The sequence below is a fragment of the Epargyreus clarus genome, unplaced genomic scaffold (assembly GCF_041222505.1).
Source record: "Epargyreus clarus isolate Ecla_fem2 unplaced genomic scaffold, WU_Ecla_fem_2.2 ptg000015l, whole genome shotgun sequence".
NCBI lineage: Eukaryota > Metazoa > Arthropoda > Insecta > Lepidoptera > Hesperiidae > Epargyreus > Epargyreus clarus.
In genome coordinates, this window is record NW_027332223.1 from 11,296,995 (window position 1) to 11,321,484 (window position 24,490).

At 35.1% G+C, this 24,490-nt stretch overlaps 1 protein-coding gene across 2 annotated transcripts in view; it reads right to left on the reverse strand.

The window, feature by feature from the left end:
• Window positions 1-24,490, reverse strand: part of mid (midline) — a 146,696-nt gene that overhangs the window by 90,857 nt on the left and 31,349 nt on the right. For both annotated transcript variants that reach the window (XM_073080749.1, XM_073080748.1), the window contains 2 exons: window positions 18,053-18,211; window positions 14,431-14,593 (listed from right to left, as the gene is read on the reverse strand). In XM_073080749.1, the coding sequence (XP_072936850.1) occupies window positions 14,431-14,593; window positions 18,053-18,211 (322 nt within the window). The remainder of the gene's footprint in view (window positions 1-14,430; window positions 14,594-18,052; window positions 18,212-24,490) is intronic.

Genomic DNA, 24,490 nt, shown 5'->3' on the forward strand with positions numbered 1-24,490 from the left:
TTGTCAGACGCTCGAATCGTAATGAATTGAAATGCGCTTGTATTGTGCAAATGCTTAACGATGTTTGCTCATTGGTTATGACATCCGCAGAATATATTAGTTGAATTTTCTTTTGTTGTTACACAGTTACATGTCTTAATTTTCTTTTTTTTAGGTGACACAAGTATCAAATAAGTATGCTCGCCTGATGGTAAGTGGCCATTACTGCATTTGGACATCTATCACAATCAACCACAGATAGGATTAGAGTCCTGACTGCGGTCAGCAACAGATTCTACTCCTGAAGACTAAGAATTGTCTCTTAGTTAAGGGTCATAGCGGCATTTGGACATCTATAATCAGCAACTAGGATTAGAGTTCTAAATACGGTCGGCAACAGACGTGTTCCAACTATTTTAGGCTAAGTTGGAATTTTCACTTACTTACGATATCCTTCAAGCAAAGCAGAACTTAACTCTGTCGTTATAGCAGAAATAGATGTGGCAGTTTTGCCTCCAAAATCAGTCTACGAAGAATTCTACCAATTTCAAACAGGATAAGATATTCTGTAGTCGATAAATTCATTGCTACCTTTAAAGACTAAGCCTGGAAAGCCTCATACGCATCACCAATACAACCACTGCTATAAAAGAGGACTAAGTTAGAACGCTTCATTTACGTATTAAGATAGCAACAAATCTGCTAATTCTGCTATACCTATAGGTATAAAATATTTTGCAATTGCAAACATAGAATAAACAGAGCGTTGATTCTGGACCATTTCGCGCCAAATCGCCATTTTATCGGGATCGGCATCATGTGTTAAAATATTTATGTTTATATTAATACGTTTGTGGTTCATTACGCACACGCCGACTGAACCGCCAATTAGGGTTAAATTACAATAAGGCCGCTCCATTATTATATCGATGACCAAATAAAATAAATAACACTACTGGTAGCTACATATGTAGCTACACAAATTGGTAGGTATGTAGGTACCTACATCGCATTTTAGTGTTATGAATAAATACAAAGTTTGGTGCTTTTCATGTGGCATCCTACAGTACGGTGTGGTACAGTAATGTGACAATTATCCGTTTTGTAAGTTCCAAGTTTGATTCCTGGTGAAGCAAATAAGTAAGGACAACTCAGGTAGGTGCGTTCTGAGTACCTCCTGGATATTATGGTGGTTTAGCTTGGGTGTTTCTATTTACAAAAAAGGAATTACAATTATTCGGATAGGTATTTATTATCCGGACACAGAATTCATTTAATGTTTCATTATATTTAAAACATATTACATATTTAGAAGTATATTTGATATTTCCAGGAATCGAACGTAGAACCAAGTGTGGCAAATAGTGACAATATGTTCATGACAATTTAATCTTAGACATAAAGAAGCGCAGCTGAAATACATAAGTTTATAATATAAAGTATAAATTTAAATATATAAGGCTTTTTTGAAAATACTACATAAATGGGGACTCTTCGTGTCGCATTTATAACTTATGCATAATTAGTTGGAGATAATTGCATTTTATTGCAACATGTTTTAATCAAGTTATCGCCGCCCGGCCGAGACACGAGATGTTTCAACCAATTATTGTACATATATGTGATAATTGACGAATGGTATATGACTATTAACATACAGATATGTCATAGTGAACGTAACATTCATGCTTTTATATGAAAATTAATAGTTGGTAAATAAAACGCGTCTTAGAACTGTAACTTAAAAATAGGTTCTAGTTCTAAACTTGATAATCTACAATTTCAATGTGCTTACCATTGTCTAAAGCAGTGCCTTAATGTTACTTTCAGACACATGAGCTACATGCTTTTTTGAAAATACCAATGAGTGGAGACTGCACGTGTCGCAATTAGAACTTATGCATAATCAGCTGGAGATAATTGCATTTTATTGCAACATATTTCAGCCAATGATTGTACATATATGTGATAAATGTAACATTGATGTATGTTATATGAATATTAACATATGTCTCATAATGAACGTAACATTCATGCTTTTATATGACAAATAATAAGACTCTGAATAAAATGCTTCTTAGATTTGTGATTTCAACATTTTAAGACGAGAATACGTCATACAAATGAATACGAAAGTTATATTCCATCAAAATGTACATTTTCTTACATTTGAAACGCATAACGATACATTTTGAAATTAAGTAAAACTATAAATCGATAAAACTAGCGAAACTGCTACCCTGTAGAAGAGAAATTGTGTCGTAAAATACAAGTTAAGAAAATCAGGCATACATTTACGACATGAAGGAATTGATCCCTTCCCGTTTGTGTTCGAAGCCCTTTATTATGATATTAAATATCAGGAAGACATTTTCAATGTCACGCGACGCTATCCAGACACCTCTTTAATAACGGAAAAATGAACTCCAGTACAACCTTTTTTGTCATCGGGATATTTTATAGAGCCATAAAAATTATAAATTATAATTAAGGTTGTCTTCATACATTAAAGTTAATTTAATAATAATATTATCATTTTATTTCTTTCGTGAGTTTTACTCTATCGATAATTGAAAGAAACCTGCTACTTGTAAAGTAATATAACAAATTATATGGGTAGGTAGGTATAGTCCGCGAAGTCTAAGCTGAGCTTTGCATTTTGCGGCGGCACCACCGCCACACCTATTTCTACCTAATAACAACAGTGTTAAGCGCTGTTGTGTTCCGGTTTGAAGGGTGTGGTAAGGGAGACAGACTTTTCCGAGGCGTTCCAGCTTAGTCCTCAGGGGTAGCGGCGCATCTGTGGCCGACCTCAGGTAGGAATATCTAATCCTATCTGGGGTTGATTACAGATGTCCATGGGCGGCAGTAGCCACTTACCATCAGGTGGACTGCATGCTCGTCTGCTACTCATATATTATAAAAAAAAAAAAAAAAAAAATTAGTGTGAGTGAACACAAAAGTAGTGTCAGATAAAAAACTTTCCAAAAAAAAATAGTTAGGTAGGCACATAAGTTGAAGAGGTATTCTTGTTTAAAAAATATATAGTAAAAAAATATTTTTACAATATGCAATAAAATTAAGTAAATAAACTTGGTATTTGAACCCACCATTTTGTTACATTGTACAATTTATAATAAGAGCTTGTCGAAATATTTCAGTCTAGATAGAATCAGAGCTGTCTGTGAATTGAAAATAAAATTGTACAATGCAGATAAATGGTGGATTTAACTACTACAAAGTGCATTTTCTTATACTTATACTTATACTTTTTTTATAATATAAGAGTAGCAGACGAGCATGCAAGCCACCTGATGGTAAGTGGCTACTGCCGCCCATGGACATCTGTAATCAACCAGATAGTATTAGATATTCCTACCTGAGGTCGGCCACAGATGCGCCGCTACCCCTGAGGACTAAGCTGGAACGCCTCGGAAAAGAATACTTGGCCAAGCTTTATTCAAACACGCGAAATACGCGAGTTGCATTGCATTGCCGATTTTTTTATTTATTCTCAATTCCTAATTAACCTACAAAATATAGCAACAATTACGAATTTGACATCTTATATCTTTACCAGTCAAGTCTAGTCAGAATATCATAGAAGCGAACATTAAACATGACAGCAGTAAAAAGCTTAATTGAAAGTCTTTCCTAATCCTTACTAATATTATTATTACTAATATTATAAATCCGAAAGTAACTCTGTCTGTCTGTTTGTCTGGTTGTCTCTTTTTCACGCCTAAACCACTGCACCGATTTTAATGAAATTTTGTACAAAGATAGTCTGAGACCCGAGAACGGACATAGGATAGTTTTTATCCCGGAAATCCCAATGCAATGATCTTTAGCAAAGTTGTTGTCCACGAGTCCACGAAGGTTACAGAGTTGGTACGACCAATTTTCGCCATATGGTGCCACTGTCGTTCCAATGAAGGTACGAATTTTCAGTTTTATGTATGTTAGTATTGTCGTATCATTTTCTTTTAAACGCGAGCGAAGCCGCGGGCAAAAACTAGTATTATAATAAAAATTAAAACTTCCTTCTACATATTGACATCTTTCTTAAATAAGATATACTAAAGAATACGTCATCAAGGTCATACTAAGACACACAATGCAACATAAATAAATCTTCATCAAATCCGCGTGGGGGCGCGAGCGTTGAACTCTTTATACAGATACAGAGTTCGTGGCCTGTCAAGTTGAAAGGTGCATTAGTGCAAAATAACACGTAGCCACGAAAATTTCAATTAAGTTTAATGCACATGTCGGACCCCACCCCGCACCCCGGCCTCCCCGCACCCCCAGTCGATTTATTAAAACCGATTACGGCTAAGCCGACGCTCGCCTGACTTCGCTCTTGTTTTATCGCCGCCGTTGCATTTTATTAGCCAAAATATGATGATAATACCTTTATTAATCACAATTACTCAATATATCAACCGTTATTTAAGGCAACCGTTTAGGATACAACCGGTTTTCCTAACTGCATATAAAACAAAAAATATACTTAGGTAAGATTCAGATAACATAATTTTTTGTAACTAACTTCAAGAATAAAATCTTCTGTAACATTAATCATTCTTATATAATTCTAATATCGTTATTTATTATTGCTACTTAAGCGTTAAACATAATAAAAGTAAGTATTTCTAATGTACTATGTAATTGATCAAATCAAATCATTTTTTTTATTTTGAATATAAAATAAATGATTTGATTTGAACCTATTTTGAATAGGTTCTTTACACAGCACTTTTTGAATGTCAATACAACTACCACCACTTCACAAGGTGTTTCGTTATGGAGAAGAAGCGGCGAAAGAAACACCATAACACACATCTTTAAAAAAAATGTTATTTACAATATCAAGTTACGTATGGTATGGTATATTGCTACAGTAAAAGCAAGTATCCTATAATATATAATATATATATCCTATAATAGTAAAAATAGGGGTAAATTTATAGACAACGCAATCGCATAAATATTACAACTATGTATTCGATTGCTGCCCTTCACTATTTATTTATATAATACCGAGTAGGTTATAATCGTTACAGTAACAACTGTTTACTGCATGATTTCATGTAACTGTTAAACGTTAACCAATAATAATCGTTAATATTGAACCGGTCTCAGACCATAAAGTAAATGGTCCAACCACTGATTACCTATTAATACTACCGCTGCTAATAACGTTAAAAATATGTAATACTTAGTAATAAATGCTACTGGTTAGTTTTAAATTTATAAATTTCCTTAATAGTTTCATTGTAAATCTGATTACAGTACGATAACAGTGTTATAAAGTTTATAAATATTGTTTTTGAAAGCGACCTCTGAACAAAGCAAGCACTTCTGACACAATAATACCTAAATATTATGAATATTTCGCACATACTTTCAGTCAAGATTCTATTATAAGAGACCTACATACCTACATTAATTTTAGGTAACTCATTACAATATGTCGGTATCAATGATAACGTGCTAAACATTAACATTTCCTATGGCGTAAGGTATAATCCCTTGGAGCGGTTGTCCATGGGTACGCCGGCACCTGTCGAGCGGGCCCCTCCCGGGAAAAAACGCATAATAACCACCCATAATCGCCATAATCATTGCCTCCAATAACTGTCAAAACGACACTAAATATTGTTTGTTAAATGCCATAATTTCATAACGATCGACACCTTTAACTAGCACAAAGAACTTGCATCGACGGCAGCTGTTCATTTACGACTTCCGAAGATAAAGATATCTTCACTGATATTCAATCAAATATTGTAACACGAGCGGAATGAAAGCGGCAATCGTTTGATTATTTGAATGCCTCATATTCTTTTAATTCGGTTAAATCAGAGAAATACCTAAATATAACGAATACCTTCGAGAATGCGATAACGCTGTTATCATTAAAATAATTTGCTTCGGAAATAGTTATCTCTCACTTTAGAAATGCTTCGAACGATTTATATCATATTTTAATTAGAATAAAATAGTAGCTGAATACTTCAAAATCTAAAGCGGCCGTGATACGCGCATGCAATGTTATCAAAAGATAAGTATAAGAGATAGAGATTCGTAATTAACAAAAAGTCCACGTCTAAGGAAAACTTTGAGTACGTCGCGTTATGGACGTTGGCTGGGAATCCCACGTTTTTGTTGCACTTACATGCAAAGTATCGTATTATTTTTAATTAACGGGTAACGGTTTATTATTTTGCAAAGTAATTAAGAATGAATTGGATTTTGTAGTTTTATGACATTCATCGAAATCGTACGCAGTTCCTAAAAATTACGATGTTATATAATATTTAGAAAAAAATTAAATAAACGTTACTGTGATTTCAGTTCAAATACATATCAGATATTGCATATGTTTACGGAAATACATTCGTAATTTTGACGGCAGATTCAATGTACGGTAAGTGACACTATCATTTTCGGATATGTACGTATCTTTTTTATCTTTTTTAAACACTTAAATAAAATAGAATCCGTATCGAGCGGCTAGTGAAGTGAAGTTACTATATTGATGCAACAAGACTACACGGCCGTCACGTCCGCCGACATCGATAGCTAATTGTCGAGCTATTAAAAACCGATAAAACCATTCGCGCCGCGACCGATCGCTCAAATTGCGGATACAGATAATTCATATTGACGCTTCTGCGTGACGAGGCCGGCACACCACTACTGTATAATGCGCCTTATTTTAGTAGCAACATGATTTTGATATAACTACGATTACGCGAAGAACAATTTAATTTTATGTAGTTATTTTGTGCCAGTATTTTTCTAGCGTGGTTTTATTCGCCATTTTCTGAAACGTGAGGTTGAGACAGATGTGGGTCTTCTATACGTTTGTATGAAGATATTTGTGATATATTTATATGAAATCTAAAAAAATACGCTACCATAGATAACCTCGAATACAGATAATTTATATTGACGCCATAGATTAGTAATTGACGCTTTGCATGACCAGGCCGGCACACCACTACTGTACCTATAATGCACCTTATTTTAGTAGCAACATAATTTTCATACTACGATTATGCGAACAGTAGGTACATTAATTTTACGTAGTTATTTAACTCCCAATATATGAACACATTTTTAATCTGTATTTTCTGAATTGGCGGGAACTAATCTATGTACCTATGAATTATTTTTAAAAGTCAATAAAATTTTATGACTCGGATAAAAATTACAAAACTTTATTACTTCTTTAAATATAGTTTATAGTTCGCGGTAAAATACTAGTTTGGAAAGTATAGACAGGTGCATCAATAAGCTCAAAGACGGCATTTAAGAAATTGATAATTCCGTTCACGCTGCAACGTACAGCTCAATGGCGGATACGTTAATTACAATGGGCTTGGATCACCGAACCTTGATGTAGTTTGTACGTAAATGGTAATAAAATCATTTTTTTCAAAAAAAATACAATGAGCGATGTAAGTATTGTTTGAAAATAATATTGCAAAAACATTGGTAGCAGATATATTTCTTTCTTAAAGTATATTTCTTTGCGAAATGTATGTATACTAAATACCTCCATGACTACAAAGTTTAGTTAATTGGCTACAAGGTTAAATTTCAAGAAATTGGAATGAATTGTGATTATCTGTTCTAACGATAACACTTTCTACATAGGTTACTATACTCTTTGGATAACCTCATCTGAAATTGATTACAGAGTACGCTTAGTATGAGGCAAATACGTAAACAAATATAAACAGTCATTTTTGTAAAAACGTAAAAACATAAATAAGGGTACAGATGTCCATGGGCGGCAGTGGTCATCTAGCTTGGACTACATGGTCGTTTGCTTCGGGTTATATCTTATATATAATATTCTCGTGTCACAATGTTAGTTACCGTACTCCTTCGAATCAGCTTTACCGATTTTCACCAAATTTTACATGCATATTCAGTAGGTCTGAGAATCGTCTACTATCTATTTTTCATACCCCTAAATGACGAGGGTTGTTCACTCTTAACATTTTTTTATTTATATGGCAACGTTTGCCAGGTCAGCTAGTATTTAAAAAACACGGATCACTAAACGTATTTGAAATAGTATGAGATATGTGCGCTCGCCATAATGCTTTCTCAATTTCGCGCTACACTGCTCAAACAAAGTGTTTGTGAGCTGGTTTTTATTCAACAATTTGATCGATTACATTGTACAGTAATAAATACGATGCACATTTGTGTAAACGTAACATTAAATACACTACGAGCGGCATCAATTCCGACGGAACGTTTTAATAGCGGTTTCGAATGTCGTAATAAGCGTGCAATGAAACATCTCTTTAGTACATATTTATTACTAATTTTTGCCCGCGGCTTCGCCCGCGTTAACAAGAAAATAATATAACATACTAACATCATAGATTGGTAAAGATACTTCGCCGCCTTGAAATTGAATGAAGCCACAAACGGCTTATTAGTAAGTTCTTTTTTTTAATTCTTTACAAATAAAAACATTTTAGGGAAAATTTACGAATAAATAACTAATACTGCGTAATATACGTAATAAATAAATAATTATTTCAAATATTTTAGGGACATTTTAGCACGGAGACGTGGCAAAACTTTTTTACGCAACTATTTCAATTTTCAAAATTGGGTACATTTTCTTGTTAGGAGTGAGTGATCTTTACTAATCTATGACTAACATACATAAAACTGAAAATTCGTACCTTCAACTTTGCTAAAGATCATCACTTGATCAAATGCATAGTTTACGTTTCAATCCTTACTAATATCGATTAAAATATTCGATGTATTGGGTCCAAGAGATCGATTCTCCGATTAATCGATCATAGATCGCCATCCCTAGTTCCCGTGGGATTTCCGGGATAAAAACTATCCTATGTCCTTTCTCGGGTCTCAGACTATCTTTGTACAAAATTCATTAAAATCGGTTTAGTGGTTTAGGCGTGAAGAAGAGACAACCAGACAGACAGACAGAGTTACTTTCGGATTTATAATATTAATAAGGAGTAAGGATTTATTCAACGCTCACATCAGATTTTACTTTTCTATAAGTCACATATTTTTTAATGATCTTTCCCGTTCTGCTGCATTTCACTTTTTCAATCAATATTCAATATTAGGTATATTATGTTCGTCACCGTATTTTCCTCTCGCTCGAACCACATTCCATTTTCAAACTGACATCTTTTTTATTTCTAAAACGATATGCCACTTTCATCTATTCAACCAGATGCTCTTTAAAGGGGATTCTTATAATTTTGTTGTAACATAATTCGAAATTAAAGTCGGAAATCGAAATTAATTTCGGAAACCATGACATTCGGCCATCCGAAAGTGTGTCACCTTCCGGCACACATACCTAATAATCTCAATTACAATATAAATTAATATATAACAATAAAACGGTCAAATACATAACAAATACAAACAAATTACAACTTTATGGTACCAGTTAACTTCCTTTAAACGTAACTATGTATTTTATTTGATACATCATTACAATCGTGTTACCGCAACAAAAGAAGTTGTAAACTCGATGTTTTGAGTGGTTCCAAATATTTTGGAAACGTCCTGAGGTCGAGCGGACATAAATCGTTCACCAGTTAGTTCTAACAAAGTCCACTCGGCAGTAAAATGGCCGCTTGTAAATCAAAACGACGAATCAAAAATGAAAAATAAATAAAACGGAGCGGACCGTCTCGCGAGTCACACGACGGTAGGGCGGTAGAGCGCTTGTAAAAATATCGATAAATCACGACTAATTATTTTTGAAATAAATATTAAAACTGTTGAGTATATTAACAAAATATTATAGTCGTAGTATATTATAAGCTATTTACATAATTATTTGAGTAGGCTGTCGGTTTCATAATGGTTATTAACTAGGTATGTTTAACTCAAAATGAATACCGATGGACCAGTGCCAGATACTTGGTTACTGGTTTGTGTATATTCAAAATCAAATGCAATATTTTTAAATAATTACGTGCATCTCATAGTTCTTCCATAATACTTTTAAAAAGCATTTTTAAATTTCTTATCACGTATAAATAAATGTATACGATAGTCTTCTAAAACCTAGGCTCAACTTTCAATCTTTGTATCAACTTATGAAATAAATTAGGATGCAGAAAAAAATAATATCTTTGTTTTATCCGACACAAACTCTGAAATCAACAGTCCCCATCATAGGGAACGCCTCAACTAAAACGAAACTTGATCTAAACTGATAATAGGTATTCAAATCAAAACCCAATACGATTTGGATAAAACTTACGTGAATCACAGTTTTCAAATTTTGAATATGTTACAATCTTATATATAAAATTCTCGTGTTACAATGTTAGTTACCGTACTCCTCCGAAACGGCTTTACTGATTTTCACCAAATTTTACATGCATATTGAGTAGATCTGAGAATAGGGTACTATCTATTTTTCATACCTCTAAATGATAAGGGTTGTTCACCCTTAACATTTTTTTATTTATATGGCAATACAACGTTTGCCGGGTCAGCTAGTTTTAGTATATATTTTACATATCGATAAAATGCACAACCCCAACGATACAGAGAGAAAAGGATTGTGCATCGCAATAAAAAAAGATAAAGCGTATTACGGGATGTCCGGAGATAAGAGGCCACTTTATGTTTTCATATTAAGTTTGTCATAAAATGAGAGTAATAACACACTTTACTGTTATTGGATGCTTTTGTTAGTTCAGCACTAACCAGCTCGGTTTTAAAGTTGGTGTTGCAACTTGTACCATAACCATTTTCCAGAATTAGGTTTATCCACGTTTCGAAGATTATGTGTAGTCGCCTTTATCTATTGTACTCCGTTCCTGTGTATCATATTACGATAGCATTTGAAAGGTAGAACCAGAACCTAAGATTCGACTGAAGAGTTACCACCGCCATACCTATTTGTAGCGGGCTGCGGTTTTTATGTTTCTGTTATGGCAGTTACCATTTAACATCACATGGACTGTTTGCTTGCTTGCTACTTTACTCATATTGAAAAATATGAAGGTGGTAGAACCCTTTGTGGTTCGACTTTGGCGGCACCACCGCCACACCTATTACTGCCTAATAACAGCAGTGTTAAGCGCTGCCGTGTTCCGTTTTGAAGGGTGTGGTAAGGGAGACATACTTTTCCGAGGCGTTCCAGCTTAGTCCTCAGAGGTAGCGGCACATCTGTGGCCGACCTCAGGTAGGAGTATAAAACCCTATTTGGGGTTGATTACAGATGTCCATGGGTGGCAGTAGCCACTTACCATCAGATGGACTGCATGCTAGTCGGCTACTCCTATATTATAAAAAAAAATGTAGCTAAAATATTTTTTCATATATTTTCAATATTGATACTTACTGTTTAAAGACAAATTTAGGAGATTGTTTTTCAAAATTTAGCTAAAAGTAAAACAAGAGAAAATCCAGCCCTTATACAATAAAACTGTTGTAAAAAAATTAATAGACAATACATTGTATAGCAATTTAAAAGCACGCTCCGCCACCCTCTCCAATAAAATTTGCTCCTGATACCCCGTTTTGATTAGAGGGCTTGATTTATCTCTTATTTAGACAACAGCGACTGGACCACGCTGTGTTGATACTTGTTATAAATTTAAACTTTTATATGTACATATATAACTGACAATAGTGACTGTAATATCTCTTTTATAAGACTGAACATGAGTGGTAGAACTTTTTGTGGTTCGACTCAGGCGGTACCACCGCCACACCTATTTCTACTTATTAACAGTAGTGTTAAGCGCTACTGGTGTTCTGGTTTGAAGGGTGTGGTAAGGGAGACATTTCCGCTTCGTCCTCAGGGGAAGCGGCGCATCTGTGGCCTTTAGTATGAATCTAATCGTATCTGGGGTGGATTACAGATGTCGGTCGGCAGTAGCCACTTACCATCAGGTGGACTGCATGCTCGTCTGCTACTCCTGTATTATAAAAAAACTGAAATAGCTTACAATTAATTTGATGATCACTGACACCGATAGACATCTATAATCAACTCCTATAAAAAGGGGTTCTACCTAAAATCGATTACAGATGCATTGCTATTCCTGAGGACTAAAAACATAACTATATAACAAATTTGAAATGGAAAGCTTTTATCATAAGGAAAATCACAGTGAATGGTTATATTTTTAACAAAAGGTAGGTAGTTAGAATACATTATAGCAGAGAAGAATACAAATTATTAAATGTGAAAAACATACCTATGGACATAATAATAAATATGAATATAAATAAAATTGTAAATTGTTTTAGGTAATTAAAAAATAATTGATAATATTACTTAATTAATTCTTAAAGTTAATTAAGTTTTGAAATATTGTTATGTTATGTTAATTATTTTATTCAGTAAATATATTTTGGCAGTTCGTATTATCTACGTTTTATATGTACCTACTTACCTAGTATTTACTTTACTAAATATACTTCTATTGTACAATAACAATTCTTGATATAAATACAATAAATGTTCAGTTTTATAGCTTTTTGATATTATTCTTCTTTTGGCACATTTGCCGAAACATACTCGTATCAAAGTTTAGCGTGGATCGGAGTTGCGGGCGCCGATGTAACACATAATTAATTTATAGTACACGATTCTGTTGATTTTAACCAAGTTAAAAAAAAATTAATTACCTCACAAAAGTATAGCTTCTTCGTGCGTTTTCCTACATTTTTTAAAGATCTACGATCTTGTCCCTACTTATGTTTTAAATATTACTTCGGGGCTAAAAACAATATTAATGTACCAAGAAGTCTCAATCCCGTTACGCAGCGTAACAATAGACATTTCCCCCGGGAGCCGGTACTCTCCCGGCAGTGATTTGCCTGCACTTGTTACGGGAACATATGACACGGGACTAATACACGGATTAAACACACTCCCTTACAAACATTTTTATATCTCCCGGATCATGCACACACCCTTACAAAAAAATATACCCCTTTAATTAAATGACGTAATATCGTTAAACTACTCTAATGAGGAGATTAAAGGATAACTGATAGGTTAGTGAAGTAAGCTTATCTGAAACCATGTTATTCAGTTTATTTATATGCCCATACTATCTACATTTTATCTACAGCAATCAAGTAAAATTATCACTACTTAAACGTAGGAAAAAGTATAAAACAGAATAATTATAATAACCAGAATTCGCCCTATGATCGTAATTCCACCATATTTCATTTCTTTCTATATTTTTCTTGATAACAATAAATGTTATCAATGACTACTAGATAACAAAAAAAATCGTGTTGCAAACAGAGAAAAGATACTCTATTTCTTGTATTTGCGTAGGCAGTATTGGCATTAGCTACAATCAAATGCCATTCCAAAAAGCCAAAATCATTTTATAGTTCGATACAAAAGTTAAAGAGCATTTCCTATCCGTTTAATCTCGAATAGCCGTTGTCTAGGGTGTTTAATGTCGAAGCAACATCGGTGATTGCCCCAGCGTACACAATGCCAATTTTCCGCTCACCGCCACCGACTACGCAATTATTTAGATAAACCTCTCCGCGTGACTATAAAAACATCTTCCCCTCCCCATAGCTGTCTTTGGGGCTTTGCGATTTATAGCCCGACATTACGACGGTTTGGATAAAAATGTACTTTTAATTTATCTCGTTAAAGGGTTGAGAGACGGGTTGGTCCGCAGAGTAATTATTCCAGAATTGGCCACTTTGCCTGATGAATCTACCCTTTGTTAGGGTTGAGGAGTGAATTCGATTTTGACTCCGATTTAGCGGAGTGAAAGATCACATTAACTTGATTAAGTGTTCGTAATTTTAAGTATCTCAACTCTTTTTCGTTTTTGATTGATGCGAAGTAATGAGACGACTGAGTGGTACATTGGTGCAGCTGAAAGATCCACTAATTAATTAAGAGAATGAATTGCTGGAATGTAAAATTGTAACGTTACATGACATCTGTGTTTTTGCGTAACTAGCAGGTAGAGAAATTGACCATACCTTTAAACTGGTCAGGTTATCAACCTCGAGTTTTGGACACTGGACACATATCTTATTATATATTGTATATATGTTTTGTTCTACTCCAGGCCTCCTCCAATTGCATGTACCTACTCCCGTATCGTACAGTCAGACGTTATAAAGGCGGACTAGGTACCAATAATAGGTACATATGAAAACACGTACCTTTTTTAGGTAGTTATCTACAATTTCACACGAGTCACGGGCACAGGCATAAAATATAAATCAATTATTTTACATATTGCCTACATGTAACGTAATACTAAATTAAAAAAACTGATAAATAAATGTTTTAAAAGAACAAAAGTAGTTTAGTTATTGTCAATATAACACGACACGAAGACATATTGTCTAGGCTAACCATCTCTACACTACCAATACCCTACAAATTAATTTTTTGAGGTCACTTACCTCCCAGTCTTAGTGATGATCATCTCCGTGCCGAGGTCGTGAAACTTGTCCCACAGCTCCTTGGTCTCGAGCTGGCAGTCCACTGACAGCAGCTCCTCACAGTTACACGAGGTGGCTGGGGGCAACGGCCGAGCCGGAGATGGTGTGTCGCGTTCCCCTAATTCTGGGGGTACAAATAAAGTTAATTTCAGACTATGATTATTTTTTATTATATAAAAGTTTTTTTAAAATGAAAAGGTGATGAACGATCTGTGGTTCAACTACGGCGATACCACCGCCACTCTTATTTCTGTCTAATAGCAGCAGTGTTAAATGCTGCTGTGTTCTGGTTTGAAGGGTTGTGGTAAGGGAGACGTACGTTCCAGCTTAGTTCTCAGAGGTAGCGGCGCATCTGTGGCCGACCTCAGGTAGGAATCTAATCCTGTCTGAGGTTGATTACAAGTGTCCATGGGCGGCAGTAGCCACTTACCACCAGATGGGCTCGCTCGTCTGCTTCTTCTATATTATAAAAAAGCTAGATCCGCTTAAGCACACACTCTGTCTAATCTTAGACGATTAATAAATACTTTTTGCCGCACTACAACGCTTGTGACTATAAAGGTAACGACTTAAAATGTTTCATATAACTTTTTGCGGTAAACCAATGTTTTTCAAAGTTTCGTGACCCCCCAGAGGTCGTAGAAGTTATACGTTTGCTGGAAGTTAAAAGCCCCCGTGAAAAATAGAAAAATGTTTAGGTAGGTATTTATGCCCCTAATTAGGTACAAAATGAAATGTTTACTTGGAAAATTTTAATTAAAGGCGTTTGCTACATAATTATGTAGATATATAACAGATATTAAACACAGCGGAGACTAAGAGTCGCGAAATATCACGACATTCCAAAGTAGTAGGTACCCAGTAAGTACTCGTACTAGTGGGGCCGTGCCCCGATAAAGATTGACAAACACCGCTAGATCATTTCAACGACACGTACACTTGCGGCTTCTGTAAGCACTGATTAGCTTGATACGTGTCACATGCAACGCTCGGCACGGTGTGCAAAGCAATAAAATTACTGTAAATACTCAGTACTACGATTTAGGAAGCTTACACACGAGCCACAACCCTGGCCGACGATCGTAGACTGTCGCAAGCCGTCGCCGACTTACGCCGCCTTTCACCAGCGGCAGTGACATTCACCAACATAAATTGTCGTTAGTTCATCAACACACTATCGCTCGTGTGTAACCTCCCTTATTTTACACAGCAATACGTCATACGCACTCAATCAACTACACATTGTGAGAACCGAATACTATGAGAAATTGTTGTTATGTTAAAACAGCCGTAATCACAACTTTAATTTACTTTTTACGTTGTGAATAGCAGTATTGTGTGTCAAAAGTATAATTACTTACATGCACTTATTCATTTCGTAATAATAAATGGAGTTCGCACTTTAATAACGGAACGTAACGCCCTTATTAAAGTAATTTGAAGAAACAAAAGTTTCTCCACGTAATGCGTTGCGATTAGCGAATTATGTACAGCGGGTAAACATTTTCTCTATTTCATCAGTAGTGGGTGAACACTATTCCTATATGCACTATTATAAACTGTCTAGATTATAAATATTGGTATTTACTATATATAAAATTATCCTAAACAAGTTGACCAATACCCGTCTTCCTAGAATATCCTCAAGCCTTTCGCAGTTGTTAGGGAAGCCAATTCCCAGAATTGAATACATCATCAATAAATGTAGGTTCTTCATTATCTTTTTTATGTATTTTTATGAAATATAGGAGTAGCAGACAAGCATGCAGTCCAACTGATGGTAAGTGCCGCCCATGGACATCTGTAATCAACCCCAGATTGGATTATATATTCCTACCTGAGGTCGGCCACAGATGCGCGGTGAAGGTGTACCGACAGAAGGTGTACACCTGAGGACTAAGCTGGAACGCTTCGGAAAAATACCTTTGTCTCCATCCACACACTTCAAACCAGAACACAGAAACGCTTAATACTGCTGTAATTAGGCAGAAATAGGTGTGGCGGTGGTGTCACCGGAATCGAACCACACAGGATTCAACTACCTTTTACTAAACTAATCCTATCGGAAGAAGTAAACTTTGCAATATATTTTATACAACTAAAGGAAAACTCCTCCGTTATATATTTACATTCCTAATAACGATTATCGATTGAATAAGCGATAGCATAACATTTACGCGAGTGTTACTGAGAGAACACATACATAAAAGATTAATATTTGATTACGCATTCGATACTCCAATGGTTATGATCGGTAAAATAAAATTACTTAACCGAACTAGCGATGAGGCCGCAATAACGTTTATATTTAACAATAACACTACTTTACTTAATTAGATACTTTATAGGTAAGTTTCATCACAGTAATCTATAAGAACAAAGTGCGTGGGACTTATTTACTACTGTACAATCGTATTCTATATTGTTTTATGGGAAATAAAACTGCATTCTACCATGTTAAGTGCCCATGGAAACCAGTCGACGTCAACCCATTACTGTCCCACTGTTGGGAACGGGTCTCCTCTCAGAGTGAAAAAAGTTTAAGCTAGAGTTCACTAGTGTGGTCAAAAGCGGATTGGTAAACTTCCATAGTATGAAGTTCATACATCCTTGAGAACATTTTTAATATTTTTAATACGCTTTTATTAGCTTGGGTTGTATTTATATATGTAACGGAATCTTAGAGTTCAATTTTCACCGATTTCCACAACTCTGATTAATTTAAACTTTGCACACGTATTAAGGACCGATGACAATGCAATAATTTGATAACAGTTTGACGACCCGTGTGGCGGAGCGGCCACCATACCGGTCTGACGCGCAAAGGGTCCCGGGTTCGATCCCCGGCCAGACAGAAATCTAAATGATGAATTTAGATTTCTGTTTCTGGGTCTGGGTGTTTGTGTATTTGTCTATGTGTGTGTCCATGGCACCCACGACACAGGGAATCCTAGTGTGGGGCTGTGAGTGTAGAAAGCGTTTTAAAAAAAAAAAAAAAAAAGTTTCCCATTATTCTTATTAGATTAATTAATTCCCCAATATGAGTTTGTCACAGACTAAAAAAATACAAATAAATAATAGTTAAAAAAAAGCGTGGGGTGCTTGGTATTTTAAATGTTACAATCTTTCTATTGGCAATTATCTATGAGAGAATAGTTATGAACCGCAGTAAAATGAACCCTACGTTTTTTACTCTGAATTGAATTATTATTTTAATAACATAATTTGTTTGTTCTTGTTTTTAGTTCGAATAGCAATAAAAGCTTGTTTTTTTAGTTTTTTTTAACTATTATTTATTAATTGTCAGGCGTATCGATTCCCTAAACATGTGAGTAGGTTAAATGATGTCACATGTTCATCAAGCATTTAAGATAACTACTTTTTAATACGCAAATAAACTTTGAAAAATGAGAAGTGCTCGCCTGGGTTTAATCGAGATTTAAACCCCCAATTGAAAGGTCCAGTTACAAATACCTACTAAACTTATTATTATTTCTCCTATTTCTTTAGACTTTACATATTATTATAATTAAGTTAACACATAACCTTACATAAACATACATTAAATGAAACTGAAGCTTACCTGACGAGGGAGCAGGGGATGGGACAGTGTGGTCCAGTCCGTCCCTCTCACTATCGGAACACTGTTCCACGTCCACCTCGACATCTTCGTCGGGGACAGGTGATCTGCAGCTGGATGCTGGGGAGCTGAGCGATGCAGGTGAACTTTGTCGAGATAAATCTGGAAAAGATATATGTATTAATTTTGTTACTGATAGTGGATAAAGCTTGGACTATATTTGTAGTAGCGTTTGTAGGTAGGTAGTTACCTATGTACAGTCAGCTGCATTAGTAGATGAACAGATCAAAATTCCAAAAATACCTATACACCAAATATTCATAAGTAGCTTAACACCCCTAGCATCATAATTAGATGAACATCGTAAAGCGTCAAAATTAGTGAAAACTAAAATTGCGCCAAAAGTAGTTCAACACCGTATATGCAAAATAGAAAGAACGAAAGAAAGAAATAATTTTATTACGTAATGCATTGTACACACACATGACAAGGAAAAATTATCTTAATTAATTACAAAATAGTGGGATATAGGTAAATCAAAAACATAAGATACATAATATAGCAACACAAACGAATAAAAAAAGAAAAAAAATACAACAGTTAAATAGATATCAGCATATCCCTATGCTTGTATGTATACATTGCATACGGAAAAGGCACTCATTCAGCATTGACGCCATGGTGTTGCACCACGGCGCTGATTTTCAGTGAGCCCACTAATATGATCGCTAATATGATATGTCATTGTTCAGCTACTTTTGACACTGTAGTGTTGATCTACTTTTGAAGCTTATTTATGGTGCTAGTTGTATTCAGCTACTCATGAACGCTTGGGTGTATAGGTATTTTTGGAAATTTAATATGTTCATCTACTTTTGGAGCTATACCTGTCTCATTCTTTGGTTCGCCATACAGTGAAAACGGCTTGAAAGTTTAACATATCAGGTGTTGTTGGACTTTTTTAATTGTGGGAGTGTCATTGGTTATATTTTTAAGCTGTCGGATTTTTATAATAATGCTCTATTTGTAATCATAGGCTTCATAATGTGTTTTAAGTGACAGTATATACTTTTGTCAGATTCTTAAATCTCGTTCGCTATGTCTTTAAAATCATAGGATAAGTTGCTTTCATAGATAAAGCGTAGCGTATATATTCTAAGTCTATGGGTTTTTTGGTCTATAGTTACAATTATCTTTAGTTAGAATTATAAATTTAATGATAGACATAGATAAGTATAGATATCTCACCGCCTTGTAATTGAAGGAAGCCATTAAATGACTTTTTTTTTTATTATATAGGAGTAACAGACGAGTCCACCTCATGGTAAGTGGCTACTGCCGCCTATGGACATCTGTAATCAACCTCAGATAGGATTAGATATTCCTACCTGAGGTCGGCCACAGATGCGCCGCTATCCCTGAGAACTAAGCTGGAACGACTCGGAAAAGTCTGTCTCCCTTACCACACCCTTCAAACCGGAACACAGCAGCGCCTAACACTGCTGTTATTAGGTAGAAATAGGTGAGCGGTGGTGCCACCGGAGTCGAACCGCAAAGGGTTCTACCACCTTCAAAACTTAAACGGCTGACAATTCTGTCAGCCGTTTAATGGCTGTCATGGTGTAATGACACGCGCAGTTAAGACACGAAAACGAAGAAAAAGTGCGAAAAAATATCGTTTTATTCGTAAATGATCTAAAAACTACATTTTTTAATATTTTTCAATTACGAAAATAATTGACAGTGACTATTGTCAAAATCTTACATTTTCTTGTTAGGAGCGAGTAATCTTTACTAATGTCAATAGAGGACTAAAATCTGACAAAGTGCTAAGTAATTTAGACCTCTACTCACCACTTAGAAAGGACACACACAAACTAGAACTTATGATTAACTATCAGATACCGTATATTTTACAGTAAAACACGTTATCTTTAATCCTGAGTAATTATTGTATCTCAAAATAATAATGAATATATTGGACAGCGTATTTAAGATCTATTTCACTGATATTCTATACATATCTCACTATATATTAAGAAAAACTAACATATAGTTAAGGCATAATGACAGCGAATAAAAAAACAAATATATTTCAACGAAGACCATTTATCAAGTGCTTAATAAATGAACTGTAGTATCTCAATGTACAGTTATCGAATAATGATCAGTAAAATAAGTAAACCTATTATGACAATATTAAGTGAGTCTATCGCTAACATGAAATAGTTATAATATCGGTAATTTGTAAGCTATAAGCATCATTTCGATAATGTAGGTTAATGTACAGTCAGCTTCAGAAGCAGATGAGCAGATGAATATTTCAAAAATACCTATACACATAAGCGTTCATAAATAGCTGTTTTCGAGGGGGAACCTTCGAAAGGTAGCCGATGCCGTGGCAGCGACATAGAGTTATGTGGGATTCTAACCGAACTAAAACACCCCGGTGACCCTCCTCGGCGCTGACTAAAGGACTCTGGGATCTCCAGAGGAACGCAACCGGAGTCATCTTAGCGCGTTGCCCCGTCGGGCTCCCAGGTGAGCATGCCGCTCGCCACACAGTCTGGTGTGGAGAGCGGCATGCTCATCAACATCGTAGTGTCAAAAGTAGATAAACACTAACGCGACAAAAGTACCTAATCATTGTAGGTGCAAAATAGGTAACGTCACTAATATATGTCACTGTTCAGCTACTTTTGAGACTGTAGTGTCAATCTACTTTTGAAACTTTACGTTCATTTAATTATGGTGCTAGTTGTGTTCAGCTTATGAACGGTATAAGTACTTGGGTGTACACTGTACAGGTATTTATGGAACCGTATGTTCATCTACTTTTGGAGCTGGCTGTACCAATTAATCATTTTTGTAAGCGCAAAATTATTCAATAGTACAAATTATGACATTTAACACCTGTCGCTTTTACATTTCTACTGTAACAGGCTAAAGGTTAACTTGAGTTTTACGGTATTATACACTTTAGTACAGTCACATAAGCTTACTCACAGATATGTGTAACTAGGGTTGCCACCCTACTATATTTTAGTCACTTGTACTATATATTATACTAGCTGACCCGGCAAACTTTGTACCGCCTCAAAATCTATTTATCAAATATATTTCATATAAAATATAGCCTTTGTTACTCGTAGATAATGTAGCTTTCGAATGGTGAAAGAATTTTTAAAATCGGTCCAGTAGTTTTTGAGCCTAATCATTACAACCAAACAAACAAACAAAGTTTTCCTCTTTATAATATTAGTGTAGATAAAAACAATATATGACGAAAAATACTTTATTTTATAGCTAATTCAAGTGTCGCGTTTTTTTTAAATAACTGTGAATGGAACGCATACGCAGCGCTGTATAGGGAATTTTTGAACGAAACTCATTCATGTACGACTTTAATATAGACCTAAATTGCTTAGATGCCTAAAATTATTTTATATTAATAATAGAACCTTGATGGCCAAAGCGAAAAGTAATAATAAATACTCATGGAAAAATAAATAATGATTGAAAATAGATGTGTACTATTTTTTTCCTGAATATTCCAAAAGTTTTTTTTTATTTAAAAAAATATTTCTTTTTTCTTTAAAAAAAAAGGGGGCAACCCTATGTGTAACCTTCTACACCGACGAGGAAGTACTGTTGCAATAAATAATGCATTTGAGAAGGAGTGTAAATAGAAATAATTTCTCTAGGTTTATTGTTAAACGTGTTGTACCTAATTGTAAATTTATTTTTTCGTTACATCAACGCACGCAACTGTCTTCAAAGTTTTATTTTTTAATATTATTACTTACTATTTACTTGACGACATATGATGTATTGTTTCCGATAGTGACATGACACTGAAAGTATTTCAGGTTCGATCATCAGAACGGCAGATAAACTTAAATAATGTATGTAAAAGTGGTAGAAGTTCTTGAAGTAAGAGGCACTGTAGAGGGTAGAGCCACCTCGACACTTATTGCCTAAAGCGCTGCTGTGTTCTGGATTGATTGGTGCAGTAAGGGAGACACGCGTCACTTATCCAAATCAGGATAGTATTTTTAGCCGACCTCAGATAAGATTCTTATCTTACCTGGGATTACACGTTCAAGTTTGCCAGTAGGCACTTACGTATCATCAGATGGACTGCATATTCGTTTACTACTTCTATATTATGATTGAAAGGCAGCATGCTACTGCACAATATAGGAATAATTTCCGATTTACAACAATAACATAATATTAATTTCACGTTTCATGGCTATATTTTTTGAATCAGAAGACGTTAAGAGCAACTAACGAAAATGCCAGGTTTTACACGTTTTGGTGGGAAATGAGTAGTAAAATGTATACAGTGTACAAGCGCGGCTCGAACGAACCGAACGGTTCTGCGCAATTAACGCGAAATAACGAACCGCACGACCTGCGCCTGCGCAAGCCCCAATTAGTAATGTAACCCTTTGTATTCTCATGAGCAGAGGTTTCTAGGTTTGAAACATTATTAGCGGACTAGCAGTTTTACGCGGACTATAGCTGGAAGTGGACATATTCAGGCAGGAATAGATACATTAAATGGGAAACTATTTCCAACAATAACATCCTATTTTAAGCGTCTTCAAAATAAAGGAAAGTCTTATTTGCCAATTTTTTACCAATTGTTTGAATCAGATGTCGTTAAGAGCAAATAAGTAAAAAATGCCAGGTTTTACACGTTTTGGTTGGAAATGAGTACTAAAACGTATACAGTGTACAAGCGCGGCTCGAACGAACCGAACGGTTCTGCGCAATTAACGCGAAATAACGAACCGCACGACCTGCGCCTGCGCAAGCCCCAATTAGTAATGTAACCCTTTGAATTGTTTTTACTCATACTTTCAGATAATTTTAATGCCTTTTGATAAAAGACAATTTGTCTACGCTAAGCTAATTTCATAATAACAGTAAATCACGCAACTAATTATGATCATTATAAAAATTGTTGTCTTTAAAATTCTTGAGATAAGTTTAAATTTATTGGTTTGAAGAGTAGATACTAATTTTAATGTACCTATTGCCAGATAGGTATTATGGGAAGGATTTAGTTGCAAAACTCCTTTTAATTATTTTTGGATCGAAATTCCTTACTGCGGCATGTGGTATTTCTTTATTTCTTGTTTTAAGTTATACTTAAAGAATATTTTTTATAAATCAAATTAATTTAAATCGGTAACTATTTACTGTTCGTGGATATGTCACCAACTTTATTGATTTATTGATCTAATTAATATCCTTGAGGTCTAGGTTGTAACAAATTATGTAAATATCTGAAGGTGGTAGAACACTTTGTGGTTCGACTCCGGCGGCACCACCGCCACACCTATTTCTACCTAATAACCGCGGTGTTAGGCGCTGCTGTGTTCCGGTTTGAAGGGTGTGGTAAGGGAGACATACTTTTCCGAGGCGTTCCAGCTTAGTCCTCAGGGGTAGCGGCGCATCTGTGGCCGACCTCAGGTAGGAATATCTAATCCTATCTGGGGTTGATTACAGATGTCCATGGGCGGCAGTAGCCACTTACCATCAGGTGGACTGCATGCTCGTCTGCTACTCCTATATTATAAAAAAAAAATAGGTATGTATATCACACGATTTTATCACACCCTCGAAAACGTCAGTCTATGTCAAAAATGGCCGCTGTAAACCAGAAATAGGAGTGGCGCTGATTGAAAATACAGAAACGACGACCAAACCTACGTTTTTCCTCAGCAGCCGCACATTATAATATTTTATTTTTATTTAAATATATTAATTTGATTATTATATTACTTATTTACTTAATTATTAACGCAACCGGTGTTTCTTTTTTTCACGATAATTTATTTAATATCTAATGTTAATACTTAGGTATCAAAATCCAGTGTCTTTTCGTTATATTTATTTTAATTCTTAGTATTTAATTATTAAATTTAATTAACTTAACTGCGTACGGATTCATTAGTCTGCATTTATTTGTTTTTAAGTTAATTTTAAAATGAGTACCATTTTCCTTAATATGAAACGTAACACTGCAAAATAAAACGAATATGGTGGTAGAACTCTTTCTGGTTCGACTCTGGCGTCACCACCGCCACACCTATTTCTGCCTCATAACCGCAGTGTTAAGCGCTACTGTGTTCTGGTTTGAAGGGTGTGGTAAGGGAGACATAGACATAGACCTCAGATGGAATATCTAATCCTATGGGGTTGATTACAGATGTTCATTGACGGCATAAGCCACTTACCATCAGGTGGACTACATGCTCGTCTGCTTCTCCTACATTATAAAACATAATTATTATGAAGTTGAAAATGTTACTAAGGTTAGAAAAACTTCAATATTATTGTTCAAATACAAAATATTGATATTGTATTGTAGTTACAAGTTTGTTTTGGCTTATTTGATAAATGGGGAATCAATGGATTAGTCTCGCT